General features: G+C 45.0%; 1 protein-coding gene across 1 annotated transcript in view; it reads left to right on the forward strand.

The window, feature by feature from the left end:
* The window catches only part of MTHFD1L (methylenetetrahydrofolate dehydrogenase (NADP+ dependent) 1 like), a gene marked incomplete at its 5' end in the record, with an annotated part of 196,300 nt that overhangs the window by 135,600 nt on the left and 33,825 nt on the right, over positions 1-26,875 (forward strand). The window contains 2 exons of the mRNA XM_082669412.1: positions 8,329-8,436; positions 10,568-10,720. Of these exons, the coding sequence (XP_082525538.1) occupies positions 8,329-8,436; positions 10,568-10,720 (261 nt within the window). The remainder of the gene's footprint in view (positions 1-8,328; positions 8,437-10,567; positions 10,721-26,875) is intronic.

Genomic DNA, 26,875 nt, shown 5'->3' on the forward strand with positions numbered 1-26,875 from the left:
GTTGTTCTCACTCACAACGCAGAGCTGCTCCCATGACACCAGGGTATGTTGTAGTGAAGCCCTTGCTCCTGGTGGAAGCTGGTTTCGCATTACATACTTTTATTTGAGGTACAGGAAAGGCCATTTACCAAACTGCACTTGTAGATCACTGAAAATTCATGCTTCATTTTAAATACAAAATACAAATTGAAATAATTACTGTATGTCCAGAGATTTTTATTCGACTTATAAATTTACTAATTGATTCCTCTCCTTAAATATTTCATGAGCATTGAAGTACTTCAAGCCAACATCACAGCATAGGAACACTCAACTTATGTGAATTCCAATCTAGGCTTCGGTAAAACAAAAGAACAATGTAGTTTCCATTCAGTGTAATGGCTGAGGAAACAGCAGTGTGTTTCAACACTTCAACAGTTATGTACTTAAGAGATAGTGGAATATTGATAATAGAGTACTGTGTCATGTTTTCATGGGTCTTCTAAGAGACCTTCAGGGCTGCTGGCTTTAGAACCTGACATCTAAGTAAGATGAGATGCCACTATATTATAAAGCCTTCATACTTCTTTATTTTCCTCAATTCTGTCAGCTTCATTTTTTTTAATTGAAGTATAATTGATTTACAATGTTGGGTTAGTTTCTGGTGTACAGCAAAGTGACTCAGTTTTATATATATATATACATACACACACACACACTCCTTTCAGAAAAGAATATATATATTCTTTTCAGACTCTTCCATTATAGGTTATTACTAGATATTGGATATAGTTCCCTGTGCTATACAGTAGTACCTTGTTGTTTGTCTATTTTATATATAGTAGTGTATATATGTTAATCCCAAACTCCTAATTTATCCCTTTTGGTAACTGTAAATTTGTCTTCTTTGTCTGTGATTCTATTTCTGTTTTGTAAATGAGTTCATTTATATCATATTTTTATATTCCACATATAAATGATATATTTGTCTTTTTCTGTCTGAATTACTTCACTTAGTATGATAATCTCCAGGTCCATCCATGTTGCTACAAATGGCATTATTGCATTCTTTTTCATGGCTGAGTGGTATTCCATTTTATATATGTACCACATCTTCTTTATCCATTCAACTGTTGATGGACACTTAGGTTGCTTCCATGTCTTGCCTATTGTCAATAGTGCGGCAATGAACATTGGGTGCATGTGTAATGAGTCCAGTGGTCTTTTCAAGAAGGATATGCTATCTAACTTTGAGTAACGTAGCTTCTATGAGCCTGGGTCACCACATCTACATAAGGAATGTGGTAAAGAGTGAAGACCCCTACATCCTCCAGCCTACCTTCCTGGTGTCACTCAGCCAGGATTCTGGGTGGGCATACTCTAAGCAAAAGACCGTAGACAATACAACCCGGCATTCAGGGTTCTTTTCTAGAGCTAGAAAGAACTGCTGCCCAGTTCAGTAGCCACTGGTCATAGAAAGCTATTGACATTTAAATTGACTAAAATTAACAGCTCATTTCCTCGGTTACACTCGTCCCATTTCAACTACTTACTAGCCACATGAGGCTGGTGGCTACTAGCCTGGAAAGCATGGTTGTAGAACATTTCCATCATCACAAAAAGTTTCCATCGGAAAGCTCTCTTCTAAAGTATTTCAGTTATTTTTATACGTTTAAGAGGTTTGGGAGGAAATTAATGAATATGTTCAGAATTCTATTCTTGGTGAAGATGGAGATTTAACATAATGTTAGTTGCAAAATGATCAAAGATCCTAGTATAGACGCCAGGCTTTGTGAAGTAGCTTATATATGTTGAGCATAGTCCACATAGAGTAGTCCCTCTTTCCAGAAAAAGCCTTGTCTTTGCTGCCATTCACACCTTGATATGCGCCATTCTCCTCGTGTGAAATAATCTTTCCTTTTATTGCTTATTAAGATCTTTCACATCCTTCAAGCACCATTCAGGTTCCCTTTTAGGTCTTACCAATTTATGCTGGCTTCCGTGCCGCCCCCTGCAATCTGTGATCTTCCAACTTTAGTAGTAACGTAGAGGCGGAGGCTTTCTCACACACTCCATTCCGTCACACTTTACTGTGTCATTGTCCCCACCCCATCAGACATTCTTTGTACACAAAATCTCCGAAATTCTTTGTACACCATGACATCTTGAAAGTACTTGCCACAGATGGTTGTTCATTCAGCAGTTGTTTGTGGAGGGCCTACTGATTGGAAGTTACTATCCTAGACATCAGGGGTGTAAAGAGGAAAGAGGTGGCAAATGGATAAATTTGTAAATATTTAGGAAGTTGGAGCAAAGCCAGGGATGATTAATGCATACCCATTCATAATTTATTTTACCATTTTATTTGTTTTATAAAAACTACCACTTAAAACGAGCAGCACAAGTGAATGTCAAGTTCAGATCAAGATTACTGGACATGAATTTGGCTTTTTTCTTTAAACATTACACTGCTCCCCAAAATCAAGCAGAGAAACAGCAGGAGGTTCCTTTCCGGCTGTCACAATATAAACAAGGTATACAGTGGAGCTGCCTTATCAGGGCAGGTTTCAGTTTTTATATTAAACCCAAAAGTTGTGTTAACTGAGATGTTCTTTTTATTTATTTACTTGTACACATAGGTGAAAGAGAATAATTGTAGCAGGAGTCCCAAGAGAGTTTTGGTCTTGGGGTTTCTAGCTCCATGAGCTGAAGCACATTATTTATCCAGTGTGGGGCTGTGAGACACACACCAGGTGGTGATGGTCCCTCTCATAGGCTCACTCTGGATAGCTTTGTGCATGTCGAGGCCGGCGAGGGAGTGTCATCTTTTCTGGGGCTGGCGAGGCTGAGGCTGGGGCATGGGAAGTGCAGGATACCGGGAGCTGGTCATGGTGGCTGCTGGGATGCTCTAGGGTCTTAAGGAGGGGAAACAAGTCGCCTGACTGGGACTCACTCACACCACCAGCCCCTGCTCCCCTGCTCTGCCTTCTGTTTGAGTCATCCTGTCATGTGTGGTTGCAGTTTTCCCATAGGAAATAAGACCACAACTACACAGTTCACAAAGTCAGCCTGGCACCTGCTTGAAATTTCCGCAGCACTTTCAAATAAACATTAGACAGGGGGCTTCCCTGGTGGCGCAGTGGTTAAGAACCTGCCTGCCAGTGCAGGGGACACGGGTTTGAGCCCTGGTCCGGGAAGATCCCACATGCCGCAGAGCAACTAAGCCCGTGCGCCACAACTACTGAGCCTGCGCTCTAGAGCCCACGAGCCACAACTCCTGAGCCCGCGAGCCACAACTACTGAAGGCCGCGCACCTAGAGCCCGTGCTCTGCAATGAGAAGCCACCGCAATGAGAAGCCCGCATGCCGCAACGAAGAGTAGCCCCCACTCGCCTCAACTAGAGAAAGCCCGCGTGCAGCAACAAAGACCCAAGGCAGCCAAAAATAAATATAAATAAAATAAATAAATTTATTTTAAAAAAGAAAACATTAGACAGGAAGGCAGTTTAGTTGTTGATAAAAATGTGTATTTCCTTACGCCCCAAAGAATTGAAGTCTAGAAGAGAAATATTTGTCCGTTCCCGCCCCCCCCCCCCACTTTTAGCATAGCAGCCTTATTCACAGGAGCAAAAAGGTGGAAACAACCCGTGTCCATCAGTGGATGAATGGATTTTTTTTTAGTGTGGTATGTCCATACAGTGAAATATTATTCAGCCTTTAAAAGGAAAGAAATTTGTAACGTGCTACATCATGGTTGAACCTGGAGGTTCATGCTAAATAAAATAAGCCGGATGCAAAAAGATACATACTGTATGATTCCACTTATACAAGGTACCCCGAGTAGACAGATCCATAGAGACAGAAAGTAGGAAGGTGGTAGCAAGGGGCTGAGGGGAGGACAGAATGGGGAGTTAGTGTTTCGTGTGTACAGTTTTAGTTCTGCAGAGTGAAGGGTTCTGAAGATTAGCATCACAGCAACAGGAATGTGCTTAACAGTACAGAACTGTACACTTGAACATGATAAAGATGGTAAATCTTCTGTTATGTGTGTTTTACCACAATTTAAAACTAAATATATGTATTCCTTGAAAAAAATTTCGTGTTTAAAAACTAAAAATAAGTCAGTTAAATACCCACTCACACGAATTCCTTCATTGTCATCCATTTGCTGTTACCTTGTTCACGTGTGAGTTTTTTCCAATTATTATATTATAGAAAAGTCACGCTCACTTTTCCTTTTCAGATCAATCTAGAGCTCAGTAAATAGTGCATTCTGTTCATTAAATGTGTCATGAGTAGTACTAATCTGTCTTGTTGTTGTTTCGTTTCACTTCCAGGGAAAACGTAAGTCTTTAGTTAGCCCTCTTGCCCTCGCGCCATCATAATAATATTACGTAAGGTATGTGCAGCGTGACATTTGTAACACACTGCGTGGCTTCAGTGCTTGCAGTGAAATGAGTACAGCAGCATATCCACCTCTCCCACTAGGAATGAGGTTGCATGATTCAGCCAAATCTAAGGGGCTGCGTTCTTCCTTAGCCCTCCTGTCCCACAGCAGCCCACGAACCCCCCACCTGAGCTGTTCTGGAGGGCTGGAGGAGCCCAGATGAACCAGGTTGCATGGGACCTATCACACTGCTTGGGTGACACCATATTCTGTGAGCTGCCTTCCCCTGAAAAAGCGTCACTGTCACATCACATGGAATCCTTGCTTTGTCAACAGGAAGGTCAGAAAATATTTATTCCATTTATTCAACTGTATATTGAGAGCCTACTCTTGTAGTCCAGGGGCTGTACTGTATCCCACCTCTACGTGAACAAGAGGTGGTCCTTGGCCTCAAAGAGTTTATAGGCTATTCTCAATTCTTCAGCTAACGAACATGGAATCTTTTACATTAGAAGTTACACTCAAGGTTTTCTCTAGCCCAGACTCAACTTTGCACTCGTGCGGTAATTCTGCAACAACCCGGGAGCCATACTCGGCTTACCCTGAACTCTGCCAGAGTAAAACAGCTCTGTTATTATAGCTTTTCCTTAAACATTTCCTTCTGATTTCTGTCCTTGCTTCACCTTCTGCCTTCCTGGAAAATAACGATCATTTCTTTCTAGAGTTGTCCCTTCTAGAGGTGGAGAGTCTTCTTTTTTTTTTTTTTTTTTAAAAGAATCAACTTTATTTATTTATTTTTGGTTGCGTTGGGTCTTCGTTGCTGCGCGCAGGCTTTCTCCAGTTGTGGCGAGCGGGAGCTACTCTTCCTTGCGGTGCGCAGGCTTCTCATTGCGGTGGCTTCTCTTGTTGCGGAGCACGGGCTCTAGGCACGCGGGCTTCAGTAGTTGTGGCACACGGGCTCAGTAGTTTCGGCTTGTGTGCTCTAGAGCACGGGCTCAGTAGTTGTGGCTCACAGGCTCAGTAGTTGTAGCGCACAGGCTTACTTGCTCCACAGCATGTGGGATCTTCCCGGACCAGGGATTGAACTGGTGTCCCCTGCATTGGCAGGCGGATTCTTAACCACTGCACCACCAGGGAAGTCCTGAAGTGGAGGTTCTTCTCTGATTTCTCTTATGACATAGTTTACAAAAGGCCCCTTGCCACCCGGTAGATTTCAGCATCAGAGTTTGATCCTGGCACTGTTACCATCCGAGGTCCATCAGTGCATCCCAGCAAGGCATGGGCTTTGCTAGCAGCCACTCATTGCCAGGCCCTGCTGAACCTCTGGTGCCACGTAACACCCAGGTCAGAGCATCACAGGGCTATCGGATGGCAAAGAAGAGAACGCCCACGTGTGAGGGAGGACGGTCAGTACAGGCTTCCTGGAGATGCTGGCCTTTGAGATAGATCTTAGGGCGCTCAGGGAGTTTTAGCAGAGGTGATCTTGAGTTTTTCTTACTTACGTACATTTTAAGAAGGTTAGACTTGCAGTAGAGTGGAGGGGGGTGTTAGAAGTGAAGAAACCAGTTAGGAAGCTGTCGTGGTAGGCGAGACCTTTAACATTTCAACCAAGAGCACTTTGAAGGGTCGTCTTCCCCACATCCTCACCCATGCTTGAAATTCTCATACTTTCAGTCTTGCTGATCTCACGGTTGTAAATTGGTTTTTCATCATTTTAATTTGCCTTTCCTTGATCACTAATGAGATTGGGCATTTTTTCATATTGTTATTAGTCATTCTTTTGCCTAGTATTAAATATTTGTTTGTCTTTTTCTGAATTTGTGGGAGTTTTATGCATTCTAGTAACTAATCTTTTAAATATTTGCAAGCATCTTCTCCCAGACTGTTCCTTATGCTTTATCCTTATTTCTGATGTCTTTTTTTTTTATATAAATTTATTTATTTTCTTTATATGTGGCTGTGTTGGGTCTTCGTTGCTGTGTGCAGGCTTTCTCTACTTGTGGCTCGTGGGCTCTAGAGCGCAGGCTCAGCAGTTGTGGCACACGGGCTCAGCTGCTCCGCAGCATGTGGGATCCTCCCGGACCAGGGCTCGAACCCGTGCCCCCTGCATTGGCAGGCGGATTCTGAACCACTGCGCCACCAGGGAAGTCCCTCTTTTTTTTTTTTTTAATACAAGGAACTTTAAGTTTTGATGTCAGGTCTATAAATCATTTCCTTTAAGGCGGAGTCTGTTGTTACCTTGTTTAAGAAATCCTTCCGTACCTCAGGATAATAAAGAGTTCCCCAATTTTTTCCCCCAATATGTAGAGTTTTGATTTTGAAGATTTTGCCTTTGTTCCATATTGGACTTATTTAGGGGCCTGGTGTGAGGCAGGAATTTAATTTTATTTCTCCAGCCAAAAGTCAGTTGAATAGTCAGTCCTTTCCCTGTTTTGTGCCATGTCTACTATATACTATCCCACACCTGCTGAGGTGTCCTTCTATGTTCTTTGTTATCTTCCCTTGATTAATCATCTCGTCCTGTGCTGATACCACATGGAATTAATCAGCATAGTTTTGTAGTATGATTGATACCTGGTATGGCAGGTCCCTTATCTTTGTTCTTTTGGTTTTATTTATTTTTGAAGTTATCTTACCTATTTTTGCCATTACTCTTCATTAGGAATTTTAAAATTGGTTGGCCAAGTAACCTAAGTGCTCTTGGGATTTTTATTGGAATTGGATTGAACTAATAGATTAAGTTTGAGAGACCGACCTCTATTCAGTATTGCATCTCCTCACCCATGAACAAAGTATTTCTCTCCGTTGATTCAGATCCTCTTTTATGTCCTTCAGCGAAAGATCATAATGACTTGCACCTTCATTTCTTTTTTATTTGTTGAAACATCCAATATTTCAGTTCCAGACCACAGAGCAACTCTACAGTAATAAAAACTGTAGTAATAAAAAATACATTTTAAAGTAATTTGGGGTACTATCGATTGGCAGAGCAGAGCTAGCTTTTATTTTCTCCTGTTAGGTATATATCAGCAGTAATTCATGCAAATTTGCCACTGCCCAGCAAAGTCCTTGAGGTGGGCCATGAGAGGCTTCTGCCCCTTGGCTGACGTCCATTCTGTCAGCACTTGGTCCAGCAGCCCTTCACTGAACAGTACATCCACCAACCATCTTCATTACATCTATGTGTTTTCTACCCCCAGTGAAATTAGGAACAATTTTGTCAAATGCTTTGCTTGAACTAAGAATCACTTTATCCATGGCACATCCCTTTCCTAATGAACCATCCTTGTTTCTGAAGAGGCCACTTTTAGTGTTTCACTAGCAACCTATATCCAAGCGTTGCATCCAACACTGTGGAAGATTTTTCCATCTCCTCCCCACACACTTATTTGCCCATATCTAGTCTTCTCAGATTTGTCCCATTCTCCTTGTTGTCTCATAATTTGCTAAAGTGACACTAGGTTCAACCTCTGGTTTTCCAATAAAGTGTTTGATCACATTAGCATTTATATTAAAATCTCAACCCATTCCTGCTCACCAAAAAAAAAAAAAAAAATGTGTCCTTTAGAACTGCTACATTTCTGTCATATAACCCAAGTTGAGACCCACTTAAACACCAGCACTATTTAGTTAGGAGACTTATGTTCTGGCTTAAAAGATCACTAAAAAGCATAGTATAAACTTCGTTAAAGGATGCAGTGGATAAGAATGATTTAACTAGATAAGCAGCCTCTGAACAGGTTGAACATCTAAGGCTTCTTACTTGCTAGTTGATCTCTGATCTGAAAATTTCAGGACATTAAGGATGATAGAAGAGAAAAGTGTTTGCTTCAAATACTACAGTTGATGAGGAGGGAATCTGGTAGTGAATTTTAAGCAATTACAGAAAATCTCACTAAGCTCTCCCTTAATTCTTTAACCAGCTTGAAGTTAACGATTTTGTTGTCATTTGTGTTTTCCCAGCTTCCAATTGTGGAAAAGATAAGAACCATCGCCCAGGCTGTCTATGGAGCCGAAGATATTGAACTCTCTCCGGAGGCACAATCCAAAATAGATTGTTACACGGAACAGGTAAACGTTGTGCATTTCGGGGGGAAAATCCAGCTTAGGCTTTTGAAATTATTCACCTTGACTTGAGAGCTGGTGTACGTCCCACCAGCTGAACTCGGCTTAATCTACTCTGTGGTCTACAAAAATTGAATGAATGTCCTTGGGTAGGACGTTAACTGTAATTATGGTGAGAGTACATACATCATTGACTTTTCTGGTTATAAATTTGTCTGATACAGGTAGTGTCCCTGTTTATCTGTGTGTGTGAGATCTTCAGCCCCTGCTAGTCAGCCAGAAACATTGAAACTGTTCCTGGATGTGCAGCAGTGGAGTCAAGAGTTAACTAATCTGTAGTGCTTCCTCTTACTGTCTTAAAAACGGTAGCGTGGTGCCAGGTCAGTCAAAGAGGACGGCAGCACATAGAGTCGGGGGTGCTTGGTATTCTTTCTTATACAGGTGCTTCATCGGCTTGGTGGTGAGATTGTCCACAGTGGCTGAAGGCTCCATCACCTTCTGCCGTGCACATGGCCAAGATTCAGCAGCGAGAGTCTAGTCCTGTAATGGTTATGTCGAATAGGCTCCACGGCGGCGCGTTCGGCCACCTTAACCAAAGGGGCCATGTGCCTCAAGCACCCCCTCCAGTTTGCTGTGATCAGATAGAAGTCAGAGCTCTTCAAGAGCTTGCTGGCAAAAGAGCTTCATGATGAGTATCACTGATCTATTTTTTTTAATCCCCCAACTGCTAAATTCTATTTTTAAAGCATATTTAATATTTTGTCCTGTGCTACCAGCACTAGCCAGGGTATTCTCCCAGGTTTGGTAAGATAGTCGGCAATTCATTTCTTCTTAGGATTTTCCAAGAGCTTAGAATGCTCTTGGCTTGTGCTTTTTCATAAATGATCCTCAAACATTGCTGTACACACTGGCATTGTTCTGCAGTGGAATTTTCACTCATGTGCAATGAAATGAGTAAAATAAGGTCATTGTCATGAGGTGTTTTTTTTAATAAGTTTTTAATAATGCTATTTAAGGACTATCATTGATTCGAATATTAGGTCCTTCCTGATGTTTTCTCAGGCTTCAAATCTTCTTTTCTTTTGTGAAGTAATACGGTGATGGTATATAGCATATTGGGTTCTTAAAAAATATATTCTTACTGGCAAACTTTTAAATTGGCAAACCCATATCAGTTCATAAAAATTATGTCAATATTTGATCGATCTCTGAAACCCACAATTCTGGGCACCATTTCTGTAGGGCAATTGTGATAGCCACCCAGCAGATTTCTGATCCGTATCTAAGAGTAAAGGGAACACCCCACCCCCACCCCCCGTTGATAGTACTCTGAAATCTTCCAAATAGTTCTAGGTTGAATCATAAGAAATTCTGTGTGGGTTACCTCTGAAGATTGCATTCCTTTTATCTCTGTCTGTCCACCGAGGGAATGTTCCTTAAAAGTTATGCGTCAGGTATGTGGTTGCAGTTAATTAGCAAAGTCTCTGAGGAGGCACTGTGTACCCTTAATCGGGACCAGGCAGCGAGGACACTGTCCTTTTTGTGAGACCCCACATGTGACTGCCTCCCCTTTCACCTTTGGAACTCTGGGTCAGGCATCGCCTTTGGTCCTTAAAAATAAGAGGCTTAAATAGTGACCTCATCTTAGTTCATATAATGTAATCGCAGATCAAATAGCCATGATTCATAAAACAACACAAAGAGGCTCTTTGCTTCCTGACAGCCTCTAAGAATGAGCGAACAACGGGACTAAAAAGCCTTGTCACAAAGCCTTTCTCCAGATTACCTTTCTGAGTGCCGGATATTAATATCCTTAGAAAGTGGTTTCTACAGCTGCTGCTGCTGCCTGCAGTTATTTGCTTGCCTGCAAAGAACCACCTTTTCTTCAAAGACACACATAATGCTGCCTTTCTGTAACAAGAATTATCCAAAGTAAGTAATCGACACCCTCAACTTGCCAGGTGATGATCTCGTGCAGATGAGTTTTTGTCCCATCTTCTTGTTCAATGAACAGGCAGTAACAAGCACTGTTGTATGTGTGGATCTGAGTCGTGGGGATTCTGTGGAGTGCGGGTCAGACAAGTAGAGGAGATGAGCGTTTATGCTCAAGGAACACGTTTCCTTTCCTTTCTTACAGGGTTTTGGAAATTTGCCCATCTGCATGGCTAAGACCCACCTTTCCCTGTCTCACCAACCTGACAAGAAAGGCGTACCCAAGGATTTCGTTCTACCCATTAGTGACGTACGGGCCAGCATAGGCGCTGGGTTCATTTACCCATTGGTTGGAACGGTGAGTGTGTAACATTCTCCAGAAACCTTCCCCAGCCTGTGTTGTCATGATGCCTGAAATCCTTATGCTCTGGGAATGCCTTACAGATTGGGTATTGGGAAGTAATTCATAGTATTTGCTCTTTTCCTAAATACTCTCTTCCACGGTGAAAAATGCACCTGCCATCAGGGTTTGAATTTTTCTTTTCTTTATCTTTTTTTTTTTTTTTTGTGGTACGCGGGCCTCTCACTGTTGTGGCCTCTCCCGTTGCGGAGCACAGGCTCCAACGCGCAGGCTCAACAGCCATGGCTTACGGGCCCAGCCGCTCCGCGATCCTGCGGCATGTGGGATCCTCTCGGACCGGGGCACGAACCCGTGTCCCCTGCATCGGCAGTTCCTAATCTGCCCTGTCTTCAGGATCCCTTGAGTCATAAAGTCGATTCCCCCCTCATAGAACATGGAAGAGAATAATTTGGGAGGAGCCAGTCTGCTGTTGAAGTGGTGGGGTGGCTTAGTGTAGGGCTTCCGGATCTTCACATCACTGCCCTGAGAATGATAAGACTTCACTGCGGTGGGATAGATGGAGGCCACCACCATGTCCAAGAGACAGGACCAGCCCCCCACCCCAGGGCTGGGGAGATCAGTCTTTCAGCCTTCACCTCTTTGTCAGCACATTAAGGGGGGAGCTCTGCCTAAGAAAATGAGCAAATCACATGAGTTCTCGTTTTTGACCTTGTTGTGACGGGACATTGTTGCTATGGGATGGTTATTGTTATTTCAAAGCTTCTCTTTGGACGGAGGGGAGATAGCACGGAAGTGAAAGCTTATCAAAGCACTTAAAATCCACGATGATAGGCTTAATACATAAAATGCTTCATTATAGCCACACAGAGATATGGTGGTTTCCCTTGGTTTGTGTTCTCTTCATGGGACGCCCCTGGATTAGATTCAGCACAAAAAATCTTGATCATCTCTGTTGCTGTCATTGTTGTTACAAGCTGATCAAGTCCAAACAGGAAACATAGCAATTTTTAAAATAAGCCATGTGGCTCTGTTGTTTAGGCAGTGGATGGGTAAAAAGTGCATAATGAGTACAGAGTTGCTTGCCTTCATGTTTACACGTTTCGTCTGATATTGGGCAAAGTGTTTTCAATAAGCGTTTTTTGAATTCTTAATGCCTGTGATGCACAGAGATACTAAGAGGAGTAGCTGTGAGGATATACTAAGAGGAGCCGTGGGCTGAACAGCACAGAGGCATCCAGTACGTGTGGGGTTGGTGTTGCCATTTGAAATACTCTCAGGGCACCGGGGAGGCAGTAGCTATTTCTTACCAGGTTGGGGGCAGGGGGTGTGTGGAAGAAAAAGAGAATCAACCTCTGAACTGGGGAAACGGTGAATTTTGACTCAAAGGCACAGAAATACATGGTACCCTTCCCAGCGTGGTCCAGTGTGGCTGGAGCTGGACAGGGGTTGAGAGGCTGAGAAATGGGATTAGGGTAGCAACACCAGGCCAAACTGTTAAGGATCTCAGCTAACATCTTAAAGACCTTGGGTTTTATCCCATGCACACTGGAGAGTTACAGTAAGGTGGGTTTCATGCCTGGTTTTTATTCTCTTTTTTTTTTTTTTTTTTTGGCCACGCCACGTGGCTTGCGGGATCCTAGTTCCCCCACCAGGGATCGAACCTGCGCCCTCAGAAGTGAAAGCCCAGGGTCCTCACCACTGGAAAAGAAAAATGTCTGATTTATATTTTAGAAAAACAGCTCTGGTAGCAAAGTGGAGAATGTTTAGAGGAAAGAGAACCAGACCCAGGGAGACATCGGCTGAGGCCAGAGGTAATCAAGGTTGGCATGGCAGCTGTAGAAGTAAATATGGGGAGTAGAGACGAATTCGAGGTATATTTTTATTTATTTATTTATTTATTTATTTTGCGGTACGCGGGCCTCTCACTGCTGTGGCCCCTCCCGCCGCGGTGCTCCGGACGCGCATGCTCAGCCACTGTGGCCCCTCCCTTCGCGGAACACAGGCTACGGACGCGCAGGCTCAGTGGCCATGGCTCACGGGCCCAGCCACTTCGCGGCATGTGGGATCTTCCCGGACAGGGGCACGAACCCATATCCCCTGCATCGGCAGGCGGACTCTCAACCACTGCGCCACCAGGGAAACCCTCGAGGTATATTTTGAAGGTAGCCACCTGCACGTGGGGCTCGGGGCAAAGGACACTTCTAGCCTGAGTGTAGACAGCGATGCTGTCCGTCGCGGAAGGAGCACAGTCAAGAAGACAGATGGACAGAGCCAGAAATGCGTCTGGCCAGGACGTAGAGAGCTGAAAGGGCTTATAGGATCTATAAAATGGTCTGTGAATCCACGAGAAATACAGACACAGCACTCAGAAGAAAGGAGCAGGCAGGAAGAAGGCCCTGAGAGCTTTAAGAATATACATGAGGGTGGACACAGGGGAGAAGCAAGGATATGCACGAGAGAAATAAGCGGTAAAGGATGGTACTAGGAAAACTGCCATGTTTCCGGAGCCAACGGGGTAACAGGAGCCCTCGAGGGTCTGGGCAGAACCATCGTAGGCGGCACGGGGAGACCGGAGAGTAACCGCAGGAGCTGGCGGTGGAGTTTCCCATTGAGGGAGGCATAGCGACGGTGCTGGAAGAGAGAGAAGGGTTCAAATAAAACAGGTTCTGAATGGTAATTTTAGAAAAGGTGCAACTGAAGGTAAAAAAAAATTCAGATCAGTGGTTCAGGGGGCAGACGGGGAGAGGGGACAGATTGCAGAGGGGCACCAGCGACCTTTTGTGGGTGATGGAAATACTCTATATCAGCGGTCCCCAACCTTTTTGGCACCAGACACCAATTTCATGGAAGACAGTTTTTCCACGGATGGGAGAGGGCGGACGTTTCAGGCCATAGTGCGAGCAATGGGGAGCAATGGGGAGCAGCAGATGAAGCTTCGCTCGCTCCCTTGCCGCTCACCTCCTGCTGTGCAGCCGGGTTCCTAACGGGCCGCGGACTGATACCGTTCCATGGCCTGGGGGTTGGGGACGCCTGCTCTATATTTTAATTGTGGTGGTGGATCCATGACTGTATATGTGTGTCAAAACTCATAGACCTACACGTTTTTAAAGGGTAAAATTTATTGAGCATAATTTAATCTTATCTCAGTTAACAAAAACACGAGGAGAGCTTGCTTTATATTCCTTAGAATGGCCTCCCTGACGGCAGCTCCTCAGGGCCAAAGATCTGGTCTTCAGTCCATGAAGGCCTTTGCTTAGCAGAGCACAGCCGGTAGTACCCGCCCAGAGGGACCAGGGATAAGCGGCCACGAGGGTCCCAAAGAGCATGGAACAGTGGACACAACTGAGGAGGGAATTAGCTGAGTTCCTAATCTGCCCTGTCTTGTCCTGCACAGATTTGAAATCCTACAGTAGTTCTCCCAACAAATTCATTCATTCAGGGGACGTGCACATGGCCCTGTGCTCCATGCCGTGGGGAGCCCCCAGTAAAGCAGCTTTCTCCACTTCAGGCAGCTAGTAAAGGTAGATAGAAGGGAATTAACAAAGACAATGGTTTGGTATAAAAAATTGTGAGTCAATAAATGATACCTTCTGAGTATCTGAGCATTTAAGAGTCATTAAATACCAATCATAATTTTAAATCTGTGGGGTCACTAAGCAAATAGATGCTTGTGAGTCTCCTCCCACCTCAACTAATAGCCTCACATCCACAGCCTTGTAAGACCAGTTCTGGAAAGCCAGGGTTCCATCAGCCACAGCTTGTGTGTGTGTGCATGACCACTAGTCCATCCCTCCGCCCCTCTGCTCCTCCTGGATGCCGGGCTGGTAGTTAGAAAATGAAGGTGTGAGCAGTCCTCGAGGGGTGGCCTCCGGCTGCCTGGGTTCCCTGAGGAGGTCCCGAGCCTCCACCCCCAGGTGGAGCTGTAAGCGGCAGGGCCCCGCGGTAAAATCCTCCAAAACAATCACGTGAGGAGCGAGGAAGGAAGCAGTTCCTGGAGGTCAGGAAGCATCACGTGGAGGCGGTGACCTGCGGTCTGCTTTCTGTGACAGAGCAGGAAGCCGCTGGTGTCCGGGGCAAACGCAACGCAGGAGGCCAGGATCGCCTAATAAGGGCTGGTATTTACTTTTACTTGACCCCGTCCGGGGCCCTGCCACAGTCTGTGAGAATGCTTCTAAGATTCATCATACGTGTGGGAGACCCAGTGTAGTAATTTCCTGCTGAGATGACCGAGGCAAAGGGGGATGGGGACGCTGGGGGGGACTGGCTCCTGCAGGTGGGAAAATTCTAGCCTGATGAATCACCCTGACTCAACACGGGCTTATTCGAGTGCCTCTGAAGCACACATCCGTCTCTCCCCTCCAGGAAAAAAGCCCAAACTGAGACCTCAAAATCAGAAAGCCCCTCCGTTTTTCTGCATAGCTCGTTCATTCATTCACGCATTCATTTATACCTGTCGGGTGGGAGGTGCTGTAAACCACATGAAGGTGAACGAGCTCCAGTCCTCTCCCGAGGGGCCTTACGGCAGATGCTGGCCAGTAAAGTCATACACGTGCAGAACACCGTGGGCTTTACAGCAGAGGAGAAATCCCTTCTGGGGTGTCCTCAGGGGACGCCCGTCCTCCTGGCTGCCTAGTAGGTCTGAAAGTGGAGGATCTCAACACAGGCATGCCCCTCCTCAAACAATGAACATCTCCAGCTCTGCTGACTTTGGCAGATCGCACGGTGAAGTGCTGGAGAGTTTGGTTTTTTCCCCTCCAGATTTAGTTTTCTAAATATTTACGTTACCTTCCATCCTTACTTAGAGGCCAAAGTTTTCTACCACTGAATGATTTCATCATGTTTTATTTAGTTACTGCTTTAATTGGAGTTGATCACCAATTTGTGACCTCCAGTTGGTGTAGACACTTTACCAGTACATTTCACTTCCTGGTGCTGTTTTTATAGAAACACCCAGTCGTACATGGGTTCCTCAGCTAGGGCCATCTAAGACCTTTGCCCCATCCTTACGTGCACTGGCAGTGTTTTCTATCTCATTTTTCCTTCCTAAAATATCTTCGTTCCTACTAAACTCCGTGTGTATCCTTGCCTCTCTTTAATGACCTTATTCTTGTATATTCTTTCCATCATATTATTGAAAGCTACAAAAGAGTATAAAATCCTTGACCAATGCACCACCACTTAGTACCTCTCCTTGTAAGAAATAGTTTAGCAAATCCAGATCTTTGATGTGGGGAGAAAAGAGCAGACTGTTTTTAAGATTTTCCAGCCCTATAGTCTACAGATTACCCTGTTAAGTTTCCAAAAATTCTTTCAAAGCTTATGGTTTCGAGTGCTCAATAAATCTCATAACTTACAAAACTTCTCCAAAACAATCTCATTCCCCACCCCTTCCCCAGTTTAGTAGGTGGTCTTTGTCTGGTGGTCCCATTGCTTTGATATTGTCTTTAGGTTTTTATAATTTATCAGGGCTGTTTAATCATTTGACATAAATTTTGTGACATAAAAACAGTAATATGTAAGCAAAGTTTATAAAATTATATTATTGGGAAATAAATTACATTCCATATAGAAAAGACTAAAAAGACACCAAAATGTTGACAGGGGGCTGTGATATTACGAACAGCTTCTTTTCTTTTCTGCTTATTTCAAATGACTGCATCAAGGATATGTCACTTTCATAACATGAAAATACAATAAATAGAGAAATGGTAAACTGAAAGTACTTGGGGAAACGTTTAGCCAGGGCCAGTTAGTTGCAAGGGAGTCAGAGTACACGTATGGCAGGCGGCATTAGGCTGGTAGAATCATCTTGCCCTTCCTGGCTTTCTTGTAGTGTTTTAACACCTGAAAATTGGGACACCAAAGAATGGACAAAAGAGCTGGAATGTTCCTCTAAGAAGTGCACTCCTGAGTATGGTTTGTCGAGTCTTGTCAGATGTTTGCTGGCCCCAAACTCTGCTAAGGAAATGCAAGATCGTTTCTTCCATGTTAATTTGTTTTCGTGCGGGGCTTCCTCACACGGTGACGTGTTGTCAGAACAGCTGGCTTGGAGAGGTGTCCGACCAAGCGTGAATTCCTAGCAGAAGTCCATTTGAAGGCAGTTTTTGGTGTCTCGGACTATTTTCCTTTGATATCACATCGAGGCAATGAGATTAGCTCCTTAGAGGAACTTAGAAGTCCTCTTGAATATGAAGTCTTCTCTATTGACAAACTTAGGACACAAAATTAGGACCTAATGGTTACTAAGGACAAGAATATGAGCTGGAATCTTGGGCTTAAGCCATCCTGCAGTTTACCCTGAAGGGATTAAGACTTCCTACAGCGTTTACGTGCTGTTCGGTGCCAGTTAGAGCCTTTCTGGGGGACACAGCGGCTACTTGAAACTGTGGAGAGAATCCTAGGGCTTTGGCCTCACAGACCAATGGGGAGAGAGAAGCATCTAGGCTGGGGGCTGTAAGATGCAGTGCGTCAGAGCTCCCAGTCCGTCTGGAGCAGTGACTCTCACTGGGCAGTTCCCCTGTCCCTTCCTACACCCTTCACTTTGGCCCCTGTGCTCTTTCTGGAACAGACCGTGTGATCCTGGGCACTGAATATATGTACATGCCATGATTGGTCTGGGCTGGCCCCATCAGAGCACGGAAATCTGTCCAGGGAAAGGGGACTAAAAAATCATCAGTAAAACAAACAGCTCATTGAACGAGCAAACGGGCCCTGGTGTGGCCTCCATTTCCACTCTGACCTGACCTGGCCACATCTCTACACAGGTGCCCCACTGACAACCTCGCTTAGCTTGACTCTGGAAAGCAGGAAACTGCTGGAGCGTGTTTGGGAAATCAGTGATGTCATCCACAGCGAATGCTGGGTGGAGAGTTACTGGTCTGCGGGGAACGGGGGCCAGTGAAAGCGCAAGCTGGGGCCCCACCCAGCCAAGTCATTGCCGTTTTCTTTCTCACATTTCAGTTAAGCTCACTTTGTTTTCCGTTCTCCTCCCTCTCCTGTAAAAGTATGTACTGAATGTTTTGTTTCCGCTGCATCTGATTCAGGTCACTGGTGAAGTTATTCTGCAGCTCAGTGGGGAGATGTTTCCCTCCTGGCACACCGACCCTACTCAGGGATGCATAGTTACAAACTCGGTCCACTCGGTTAGGCATGAATTAACTCAGACCTTGTAGGTTTCAACCCAGTGCACTACTCCTCACATTTTCCAGAGATTCATGGCCAGGTACACACACTCACTCCTCAAGCTGCCTTTATTTTTTAAAATAAATTTATTTATTTATTTATTTATTTATGGCTGCGCTGGGTCTTCATTGCTGTGCAAGGGCTTTCTCTAGTTGCAGAGAGGGAGCTACTCTTGGTTGCAGTGTGCAGTCTTCTCATTGGGTGGCTTCTCTTGTTGCAGAGCACGGGCGCTCGGCATGCAGGCTTCCGTAGTTGTGGCGCGTGGGCTCAGTAGTTGTGGCTCGCGAGCTCTAGAGCACAGGCTCAGTAGTTGTGGCGCACCAGCTTAGCTGCTCCGCGGCATGTGGGATCTCTCCCCGGACCAGGGCTCGAACCCGTGTCCCCTGCATTGGCAGGTGGATTCTTCAACACTGCGCCACCAAGGAAGTCCCCCCAAGCTGCCTTTAAATGAGATGGCTAAGCAGTCGTGTTGTCAAGAGCTTCCCGTCCTGTGAGATCACACAGAAGGTCTGTCGGAAGCTCAGCGTTGGGCATATTTCCTGCAAAATCATCCACTCCTCCTCTCTCCTTTCCCTCACTCTCCTCTTGCCTTACTTTCCCCACACACACCACCCACCACCCCCCCGACAAATAAAGAAGCTCTTAGCTTTATTTATTTATTTATTTATTTTTTCCCCAGTACGCGGACCTCTCACTGTTGTGGCCTCTCCCGTTGCGGAGCACAGGCTCCAGACGCGCAGGCTCAGCGGCCATGGCTCACGGGCCCAGCCGCTCCGCGGCATGTGGGATCTTCCCGGACCGGGGCACGAACCCGTGTCCCCCACATTGGCAGGCGGACTCTCAACCACTGCGCCACGAGGGAAGCCCTCTTAGCTTATTTTTTTTAAGTCTCTTCAAGTGACCTTCCTAACTCCCATGTTCCCTGGCCCCAGTTAACCCGACACCTGAAATCTCTGTGATTAGTTTGAAATCATCCAGACTCGCTGCACACAAAAGAGTATAAAATCCCTCCCCATCTGGCCTCACTTCCTTTGTATCGCTGTGTCCTTTCACCCCATTTGTGTGGACCTGGTCGGGTTCCTCTTCTCCACCCAGCTTGGGTCTCTCTCCCACTGCTCTTCTTATCTCTACATCAGGATTTCCTGCTTTCTCCCAAACGTGCCCTTCCTCTGGAGCAGGCATCCCTCACTTCCTCGTATCCTGACGTGGCTGCAGCAAGTGGCCCAGTTGCTCTGTGACCATGCCCCCTTCCCGGTGTCCAGAGGAGAGGCACACGTGTATCTGTCCAGCAGGAGATAACTCATCCCTGCCTTTTCAGTCTGGCATGTTTCAGCAGAAGGGAAGTGACCAGCGGCATTCTCGATTTCCAGAAACTGTTTATCAGGTTGATGAGACACAGGAAGCTTTGTGACTCAGGAAAATGTTTGCCCCTCTACCACATACTGTTATCTAGGTCTAGTCCATTTGTTTCAATGACCTTTTCTCCCTGAGTTTGATGCTAATGTTGTTTTGTTTTGTTTTAATATTGTGGTTTTTTAAATTTTATTTATTTTTATCTTTTGCTACGTTGGGTCTTCGTTGCTGCGCGCGGGCTTTCTCTAGTTGCGGCGAGCGGGAGCTACTCTTTGTTGCAGTGCGAGGGCTTCTTATCGCTGTGGCTTCTCTTGTTGCGGAGCACGGGCTCTAGGCACGCAGGCTTCAGTAGTTGTGGCACGCGGGCTCAGTAGTTGTGGCTTGTGGGCTCTAGAGCGCAAGCTCAGTGGTTGTGGCGCATGGGCTTAGTTGCTCTGTGGCATGTAGGATCTTGCCAGACCAGGGCTCGAACCCATGTCCCCTGCACTGGCAGGCGGATTCTCAACCACTGCACCACCAGGGAAGTCCAATGCTAATATATTTTTAGCATAAATATAAAATTACTTCAAATGAAATCAGCCTCAGCCTGGGAAACGTGCTGAGTAATAACGTTACCAGATATTTCTATTATTGAGTTAATTATTTTTTAATTGGCTTAAATTTTTAACCTACCACTAGTCATCCCTATGTGTAGGCTCTGTCTTTCTTACTTTCTATGAACCTAGAAAAGGGTACTTGTGGCGCCTAAGTGTCCACCCCTATCATCAGCGTACTGACCTTTTGTCTTCTCTAGGGATTGATGAAATTGGCCCATTCCTCTTCCACTTCCATCTCTAGCCTACTTGTTTCCTGCCACATTTAGCAGTTTGGATTCAGAGCATAAAACTGCCAATCAAGATATACACAAGTCAGAAGGAAAGACATCCATGAAAGTGTCTGGCGCTCGTGGCGCTTCTCTTTGTTCTGTGCCTCTTGGTTGCCTTTGTTTACTTTGTTATCCTAGTCCGTACTAAGAGGCATATAGTCAGAAGCAGCTAAGCAGTTTAAGAAAGGGTAATAAAATTAATACAAACCAAAATACCAGCTTTCAAATTAAATAAATGGGCCACGGTCAGAGTCAGTTGGAGCATTTGGTGGGAATGAATGAACAGGAAGAAAAGCTAGATTGAGAAGAAGGATATGACGCTTTCAACTGGGATTGTAATTTGAGGGAGGAATATGGTTGATGTTATCTGGAGCTCATAGCAGTTCACAGGCTTAACTATGTACGTGTTCATCAGAGTATCCACCCATGGACATCAGATTAAACTTTAAAATAAAAATAGTATATGTCCCTATAAAACATTTGTGGTATACTGCTTTTGGAAAAGTTGGTTCCCCCCTGCTGTTTTCTGGGTATCATTGAAAATTCAAAACATTTTATACCAGTGACTATAGCCAGATCTAATTAAATCAGGGAACAAGTATAAAGTAGGTATTAGAGAAATAGTTTATGTTGAGTTAAGTGATCAAACAGAGGTATTTATGTACATAGTCCCTGGAAGACCCAGAATGAAAATTCATAGTCACACTGCCACCCTTCTGTAAGGATTTCCAGGGGTACCTGCATTACGTATGTGCCCTTGGCCAGTGTGCTGAGGGGGAGACCTAGGGCTAAGAATACAAGCTGAATCCATAGTGTATGTCAGTCTCCTGTTTGAGACTTACCCCAACCCCAAGAATCAGCTCTGGGGAGTGTAAAGCCTGTGAAAGTCACTGGGTAACCCCCGTGCTTCTTTGTTCCTTCCAAAATCCATCATCCAGTTCTCAAATTTATCTGTGTTTCTTCTCTGAAGACATATTTACTCACTCCAGAACCTTCCCCCAGGACTGGCATTGTGGCCCCCTACTCGCCTCCCAACACTGCATGTCTCACTCACGCACACCTCTGCCTTTGTGCTGCCAGCTCTACCCAGCTAAGGTCTCTTGCAGTTATTTCCTTTGGGTGTCCTATCCTTTATCAAGTCGCCTTACCCAGTGTCTCCTGTTAATCCAGGCCTCCCCAGGGTAGAGACCCTGCCTTTGGTTCCCTTGATCTGTCCACACTGGGGAGTCCAGTGTAGAACGTACGGCTGAGCCAACCCAGTGTGAGGGGGTCAGCCAGCTGCGCGGAGGGCACGGGGGTCCTTAAGGTGTCCTCTGCCGATGTGACCTCACAGTATCAGGATCTCCACTCCAGTCCCAGTCTGGAAAAGCACATCTTGTAAGACACTAAGGGGACAGGCTCAAATGCCCACCTATCTTATCTGCTTGTAACTCCAGCCTTTCGGGGTCAGTGCCGTAGCCCTTCTTTTCAAACCAGTTACTGACCAGCAATGCTATAAATCAGGTCTAAGTATATTTTTCTTAACGTGTTTAGATACGGACTTACAGATCGAATATCTCACCAAGCTGTATCACTTGGCATACGGCCGTTTGTGTGGAAACTGCTGGTCACATTTTGTGTTAATGAGTCTCAGCCCTCATTTCAGTGGGAATAATAATAGTAATAATAAATAATAGCTCTTCTTGCTACAGGCCAGACACTCTTCCCAACGCTTTATGTAGATGAACTCATTCATTACCCCTCGTACCAGCCCTGTGAGCCAAGTTAGTGATAAATGGCCAAGGAGAGTTCCAGCGCTCCATGAATATTAAGGTTTATGAGATCTTTGCACAAGAATAACTTAAATTTTGAACATCTTGATATTTTCTTTTCAGTAGGTCAGTCAGTGTGTATTTCCGATGCCGTGTGTGCTGCACACTGAGACATAAAACAAAGCATAGGGGCTTCCCTGGTGGCGCAGTGGTTGGGAGTCCGCCTGCCGATGCAGGGGACACGGGTTCGTGCCCCGGTCCGGGAAGATCCCACGTGCCGCGGAGCGGCTGGCCCCGTGAGCCGTGGCCGCTGAGCCTGCGCGTCTGGAGCCTGTGCTCCGCGAGGGGAGGGGCCCCAGCGGCTGAGCCTGCGCGTCCGGAGCCTGTGCTCCGCAACGGGAGAGGCCACAGCAGTGAGAGGCCTGCGTACCGCAAAAAAAAAAAAAAGCATAAAAGGTGGTGCCACCCTTCAGGGACAGCAGGATGCTTGGATAATAGAGCGTCAACACCGGGAAATTAAAGCAAATGGTTTGTGCAGTTCGCTTGCCACAAGGAAGGCATAAACGATCCATGCAGTAAAACCTCAAAGAAAGCCAAGACCACAGTGGGACTTTGGTAGGCTGGGAAGGTTGGCTAGAGATTGGGGCCTTGGGTAACATGCTGGGGCATACTAGGACGTTTGAGATTTTGTGGGTGGAGGACCACCTGGCATCAGTCACCTGAAGGAAGTAGAGACAGGTCAGGAGCCCTTAGTGCATGTGGTATAGGCCCAGGATGGGGGCAGTAGTGGTAGAAATGGAGAGGATGGTGTGTGGCCAGGAGACGACTGGGAGTCACAGAAACTGCACATGGATGGAATATGAGGAGGGGTCCAAGGTGACTCCCGAGGACCTGGAAGGAAGGGCGCACAAAGAGCGAGCTGGTGTTTCGGTGGAGGTGACTGGGAGCGCCATGTTGTCTGAGGTGCCTGTTGGATTTCCCCGTCAAGTCATCCATCAGCCAGTTAGAAATTCATTTTTGGAGCTCTGGAGAGAGGCCAGAGCAAAAACACGGAGACTTCTTTTACGTTCGGGTGATACGGTCTCCAAGTTCCCTTCCAATTCAAAACATTGTTGCCTGTCTGACGTGCACTATGCACTGGGTGACCGAGGCGGGAAAGACCCAGCCCCTGCCCTGGATGCTTAGTGCTGACACACTAATAGATCTAAGCAAAGTGTTGAAGGTGCCGGGTTGAGGAAGGGTGCTCGCTTCTCCTGAGGGAAAGGACAGCCGTGCAGAGAAGCTGCCTGGAAGTGCCCTTGGTGTCCTGAAAAAGGGCAGCGTTTAGGGGGGAATCATTCCAGACAGACCAGTGGGCAGGCACCTGACTGCAGATGCCCTTAGACCCTGTAGTTAGGAGTTGAACTTGACCGTGAAGGCAGTGGGAGGGAGCCCTTAACCAGTGGAAGGATATAATGAGATCATTCCAAGGCCTCTGCCTTGACAGCTCCAGGGGGCCCTTGACAGCTCCAGGGGGCCCTTCACAGCAGTAAGTGTGAATGGTTGTCCCTGGGCATGGGCAGGGCCACCTCCTGCATGGCCACAACAGAAGGTCTCTGGGTCATTCTTTATTGCCTTTGAGGCAGAAAAGCAAAACTTCCAGCAGTTTCCCTTGCCCAGGCTGGTGAGCCCTGTTCCAGGCTGGACCTTGTACTAGGTAACAAGGAAAGCCAGAAGCGTCAAAACGGGCAGCTCCAGGCTGTGTCTGGGGACAGATGAGCTGTTTCTGCACTCTATGCGGTTGCCTGTAGTGAAATACTATTTCTGTGTCCATTTAGTCATTAAGCCTCGATAATTTGGTTTCTGAATGGACCGTGATTTGCTGCAGGTCAGAGGCTTTGAAAGTTGTTTCAAGCTACATTACACAAATAAAGAGAATTCTCCTAAAAATAAAGGAAGTAATCTCTTCTCTGTCTGAGACACCATGCATAATTTGTCGAACTTGCACAAATATTTCCAACCCATCAGAATCCTCTGTTTTCAGCGTGTTTGCCGCTCTATCACAATTATTATAAGCCCATGGGGACCAGTAACCTGGGTTTCCACTATCTTTGCTCTTTCTTTTTATGGAGCGGTTCAGTCTGCTTACAGGTGGCAAAGAGTTAACTTGTCATCAAAGCTGTAATATCACAATGATATGTGAAAAGTTCTCCCTGAAGTGTAAGTGCCAAGTACTTGCTCATATTAAGAGACAGTTTTTTGTTTGGGCCTGAAAATAATTATAACAAGGACTCTTCTGCAAAAGGTCGGTTCTCCAAGTTGCATATGGTCAGTCCAGCTCCCCGTTCCGTGATGTGGTTGGCGTTCCCTCCAAAGTTTATAAAATAATGAATTTAGTAAATGACTAATTTGTAGTCCTTTATGCCATCTATTTAAAGAAATAGTTTTCACATGGGTAAAAATCATTGCATAGGTAGCTGTAAGTTCTTTATTATTTACAATAACCACAAGTGACTTTTTTTTTTTTTGAAGTTGTTTTGATAGCCGGAGGTTGTTATTTTAATTTTGATAAGTTTGTCACAAAGAACGGAATGTGCTCCATTTTAGAGATGGAAAAGTTTGGACAGGGAGAGAGGAGAGAGGCACCACCTAACAATGGGGTTCCAAAAGGAGATCTATTTGACTTCTTTGAAGTGCTTTTAGTTTTCATTTGAGGCTTAAATTGGAACCTGCTATCTTTCTTTGGAGTAGAATGCATTACAGACAGAAAAAAATATATATATCGCTGCAACCACATCACTGGAAAAAGAACAGAAGATTTCAGGAAGAAGAAGAATATTAAGTGTATGGATTAGAATTTCAGACAGAGTCTTCTTGTCTTTGGACAATAAATAGTTAATGGTACATGGAAACCCTGATGGGGAATCTCTGCAGCACATAAAAAAAAAAATGCCCATAAATCCCTCTTCAGCACTTCTTTGTGTTCACACATTCAAGCTGAGGACAAGGGTGGAATGTCCAGTTCATCTCAAGTGCACGGGGCTACTCTGCATCTTACCCTGACATCCTGTCCTCCTTCCTGTGTTATCAACATGCAGGCACTGCTCTCTGTGTATTATTAAACACAAACAAAAACTCTGTCTACAGTAGTTCTGTACGTTTTCACAGATCTTCTATTGTGATTTTATTTCTTCCGTATCTTCTCTGTTGAGCACATAAGCTCACATCTTTCTAGCCCCCAGAATAATCCATTCTCTTCCCCTAGATGTAATGTGTGATGCGAAAAGGAATCATTGAAGGGAGGGTTAAAGATACTAATGTCTGGATAGTTTCAGGACCGGAATGATTGTCTCTAAATACATACAGCAGCTATATGCTTATAATGTTTAATGACTTGGAGAAATAACTGGTTTGTTTAGTGGGAAAATAAATGGGATTCATAGACTATAATGTCAACAGTGTAAAAATGCATAGAAAAAGCAAGTAGAAACAAAGGGATGTTTACTTAAATTACAACGATAAAAGTTAAAACTGTAATCAGCACTAACATCAGAGCCAGACAGCGTTTTCAGCAGTATATATTAACTCATCTAATGCTCACTGCCCCCTTCCAGGTAGGTAACATCACTGCCCTTGTTTACACAGAGGGAAACCGAGGACAGAGACATTAAGTAAATTGCCCTGATCATGGAGCCAGTAAGTAGTAAAACCGTGATTCAGCCCCATCATTGCCTCCTCAGAAATATTATATCATCTTCCTGCTGATTATATGGCCTTATTTTCACATCCTATCCATTACTGGACACGAGCCTTGATTCTGGTAGCTGTCCAGTTAGAAAGAGTGGCTTCAAACGACCTGTTCTAAAACTAATCCCATTATGTGAGCAGATGATATCCAAAACCTTATTGCTTGATAGCCATTAATTGCATTATAGCTTTAATATTGTAGTAACTTAGGATAAACTGTCTAACTAAACTTTGGGTTGTTTAGCAGAAAGCTGTGTTGCTCAAAGGTAAATTTTTCATTGTGACATTTTTCAACCAGGCTTTCCTGGTTGAAACTATTGCCTTGAGTATCTTCTAAATCAGAATAATGTCACCCTTTTTTTTTTTTTTTTTGATGTGGATCTTGGTGTTTCTGTCACCCATTAATGAATGTGCTTTAAAAGGTCAAAGGGGTCCAGAATTGTTTTCTACTGAGCTCTTTCTCTCTTGGGGATAGGTTGGTCATCTCTTCAGGTGAGAGACTTGATTTGGTTCCTTAATTTCACAAAAGTGTTGTCAACCCTACCAGCCCAATGACTGATCTGCTAGGCCGTAGGACCCTGCTCAGCCAGCGTGATAGAATAGAGGCAGTCCCTGCTGTCCCTGGAGCTTATAACCCTGACCTGTCGGCTGCCAGGCCCAGCGCTTGGCACACAGTAGGTTCTAACTATTGAATGAGTTTCTTACAATCTTAAGTGACAGTAGTATTTTGGGGTTATTTACTTTGTTTTCTGTGCCATTTTCCCAAGGGAATGGAAATACCTTTTCAAGACACATCGTTGGCCTGAGTGTTGTCCCCTTTTTCTTGGGTTGTCAAGAAGTTCTGAAACTAATAAACAGCTCGGTTCTGATAATTGTAGAATGCCTGGACCACACACCTACTTTCTAACAGGACCTTGACGTTTATTCAGTGTATATTTTCCTGATTCCTGTCAATCTATTTCTTAAACTTCATTTTAAAGTAAAAGCCTCCTGAAGTTGTTTGCTGAAAACCTCCACCTTCTGAAACCAGACTTCAGAAGATGAGGGGGCAAAGTCGAAATAAAGATACCACCCAGAATGCTCCAGGGCTAAAGAGATCTAGACTTTCACACACACACACACACACACACACACACTCATACAATATGTGTACAATAAAATGTGTTCCTACCGTATCTTTCTCAATGCATACACTGCCCAGAATAGTCTTACCTTTGAGGAAAGCACTACACAAAATCCTTATTTTCATTGCCATTCAGGGACGGCCCACGGCTT

The sequence above is a fragment of the Grampus griseus genome, assembly GCF_964374135.1.
Source record: "Grampus griseus genome assembly, chromosome: 13".
In the NCBI taxonomy this organism is placed as follows: Eukaryota; Metazoa; Chordata; class Mammalia; order Artiodactyla; family Delphinidae; genus Grampus; species Grampus griseus.